The 2,451-nt window shown below is 63.6% G+C and overlaps 1 protein-coding gene across 1 annotated transcript in view; it reads left to right on the top strand.

Moving 5' to 3' along the window:
• The window catches only part of MCF2L (MCF.2 cell line derived transforming sequence-like), an 82,817-nt gene that overhangs the window by 42,335 nt on the left and 38,031 nt on the right, over positions 1 to 2,451 (top strand). Inside the window, exon 2 of the mRNA XM_010831541.1 lies at positions 2,276 to 2,359. Within this exon, the coding sequence (XP_010829843.1) occupies positions 2,276 to 2,359 (84 nt within the window). The remainder of the gene's footprint in view (positions 1 to 2,275; positions 2,360 to 2,451) is intronic.

Here is a 2,451-nt window from a genome sequence, read left to right as displayed (position 1 = left end):
CCCCCCCCGACCCCCCCCCTGCACCCCTCCTGCCTCAAACGGCCCTGTGACAGGTCACAGCCTGGAGTCTCCATGCACGTCTGGGCCACAGGAAGGCTGGGCTCAGTGGTTAACTGTGAGGCACTGTGCACACACAGAGCGGGTCTGTGGAGGAGCCGGGCGTCCCCTGACCCTGACCCTGACCCTGAGCTAGTGGGCGGGGCGACCCCACTTCCCGTCCCAGACCACAGAAGGGGCAGGCGGCAGCTCACTTCCTTCTCAACCAGCCGTGGCCCCTCGAGTGCAGGATAAAGAAGTGAGTATCTCCCCCCAGCACCCGCCGTCCACGGGGGGCCACGTGACACACACCGCGGGCCTCGAGGTGGCTGGAAACTGCTCGGGGATTCTCCGCTTTCTGCTGGGCAGCCAGTGGCCACCGAACATGGAGGAGTCGTGTCTGTTCGTCTGAATGGAGCGTGCAGGCCACTCTGCTTTGAAACCTGAACTGCTGCCCAGGGGAAGGTCTCTGTGACACGCCTGTCCTGGGCAGCAGAAGCCGGCCTCGAGGAGCCCAGGGTCCGTGCTCGACAGTGTGGGCAGTGTGAAACCTGGCCTCCCAGCCTCCTCGCAGCTGCGTGTCTGTCACACCCGACGTGTGTTCCAAACAAATGCAGTGTAACGGCCGTGCTCCACCGCGTCTGGAATTAGAAACATCTCACGTTCTCTTGGCACAATCGTTTCCAGCTGTTTTTCTCCCACAAAAGCAGCAGAGCTGAGAGGTTTCCGTGCACAGGGAGGCTGCACTGCCCCACGCTGCCCTGGGCCGACTGCCAGAGCCCCGGCCCTGAGTGTGATGGGCGTGAACCCCGCTCAGTCCCAGGCCTGGAGTGCTGCCCGCTCTGTTGGTCCAGCGGGCCAGGGGCAGGGCCCACCCCCTCCTCGTCTGCACCAGGCAGAATCACAGGGCGGCCCCGGTGTGGGGGCAGCAGGCCCACAGACAGCAGCCGGGTTCTGGGACTCGCCGTGCGTCTAACGCACCACCTGCTCCCGCGTGCTTGTCTGCAGGATGGATGCGTGGCCACGCGGAGGGCGGAGGGTGTTTCGCTACCTCCACTGAGCTCTCTCCAAGGTCTCAGTGGCCCAAATCTCCAGCCTGTGAGGGGCCTGTATCTTAATCTGGGTATAGAAGAACTGATTTAAGCCATTTGCCAGTGACCAGCGTGAGTCGTGAGTGTCTGTAGAGAAATCTCCAGGACACCCAGGCATTCAGACACCAAACCCGGGATGTCAGCCATGCGGTACCAGCCAGGAAGCGCTAAGATGCAGGTCCTGTGGGCCCAGAACCCCAACCCTGGCTCTGTGGCCGCCTGCCGACGCCCCAGCACCTCACACACCCCTGTCCGTGTCTGCGTTCCCAGGAGTCTTGCTAATCCTTTGTTTCTGGCCAATGCCTCCAGGCTGTGACTGGGTCGCTGCTGGCCCTGGTCTAGGACTTGCGGGCGTCGGCTTCAGGCTGTGGACGGGCTCGGAGCCCTGCTCAGGGTCAGTGTCTGGCAGGGGTGAGGTGCCAGGTGTGTGTCTGGACCCACTGTGGTGGCCAGGTTTCCATTCTGACCAGTGAGTCATTGTGTAGACAGCAGGTGAGGGCCCTGGGGATGGCCTAGGCCACTTTCAGGACATGGCTGTGTGCTTGCAGACCAAAGCGGCCTACTCCCTGAGCAGCTGTCCCGGGGCCGTCCTAAGCCCCGGCCCCTGCTCTGCACCCCCGGCCTCCCTTCTGCCTGCCTGTCCCTCTCTTCCTCCCTCTGTGTCCATCCCTGCGCCTCTCTGTGTGCCTCTGACACACTGCTGCTGCTAAGTCACTTCAGTCGTGTCCGACTCCGTGTGACCCCACAGACAGCAGCCCACCAGGCTCCCCCGTCCCTGAGATTCTCCAGGCAAGAACACTGGAGTGGGTTGCCATTTCCTTCTCCAATGCATGAAAGTGAAAAGTGAAAGTGAAGTCGCTCAGTCGTGTCGGACCCTCAGCGACCCCATGGACTGCAGCCTACCAGGCTCCTCCATCCATGGGATTTTCCAAGCAGGAGTACTGGAGTGGGGTGCCATTGCCTTGATGACTCACTCCGCGCACAGCTCTCTGTGCGCTGAGGAACAAGGGTTTCTGTACAGGAAAGCGGAGCCCCCTTGCCGGGCCGCGAGCGCTGGTCCCCTTGGTGTCCGCGGTGGGGCTGACCCAGCCGAGGCGCGGGGGGCGGTCCCCGGTGACTGCATGTCCGTCTGCTCTGTCCTCCCGCAGATGAGATCATGCACCACGACATCAGCCCGCTCTGTGCCGCCGACATCCGGGACCAGCTGCAGAAGCGCTTCGCTTACCTGTCAGGTGAGTGCCGAGGCCAGGCGGGGCGGGGCGGGGCGCGGCTGGATGTAGTGGGCAGGGCGCGGGGCGTGGTGCAGGGGCGGGGCTGGACCTCC

The sequence above is a fragment of the Bison bison genome, unplaced genomic scaffold (assembly GCF_000754665.1).
Source record: "Bison bison bison isolate TAMUID 2011002044 unplaced genomic scaffold, Bison_UMD1.0 scf7180017864527, whole genome shotgun sequence".
NCBI lineage: Eukaryota > Metazoa > Chordata > Mammalia > Artiodactyla > Bovidae > Bison > Bison bison.
The sequence above is the reverse complement of the archived record's forward strand: the minus strand, read 5'-3'. Positions and strand labels throughout refer to the sequence as shown.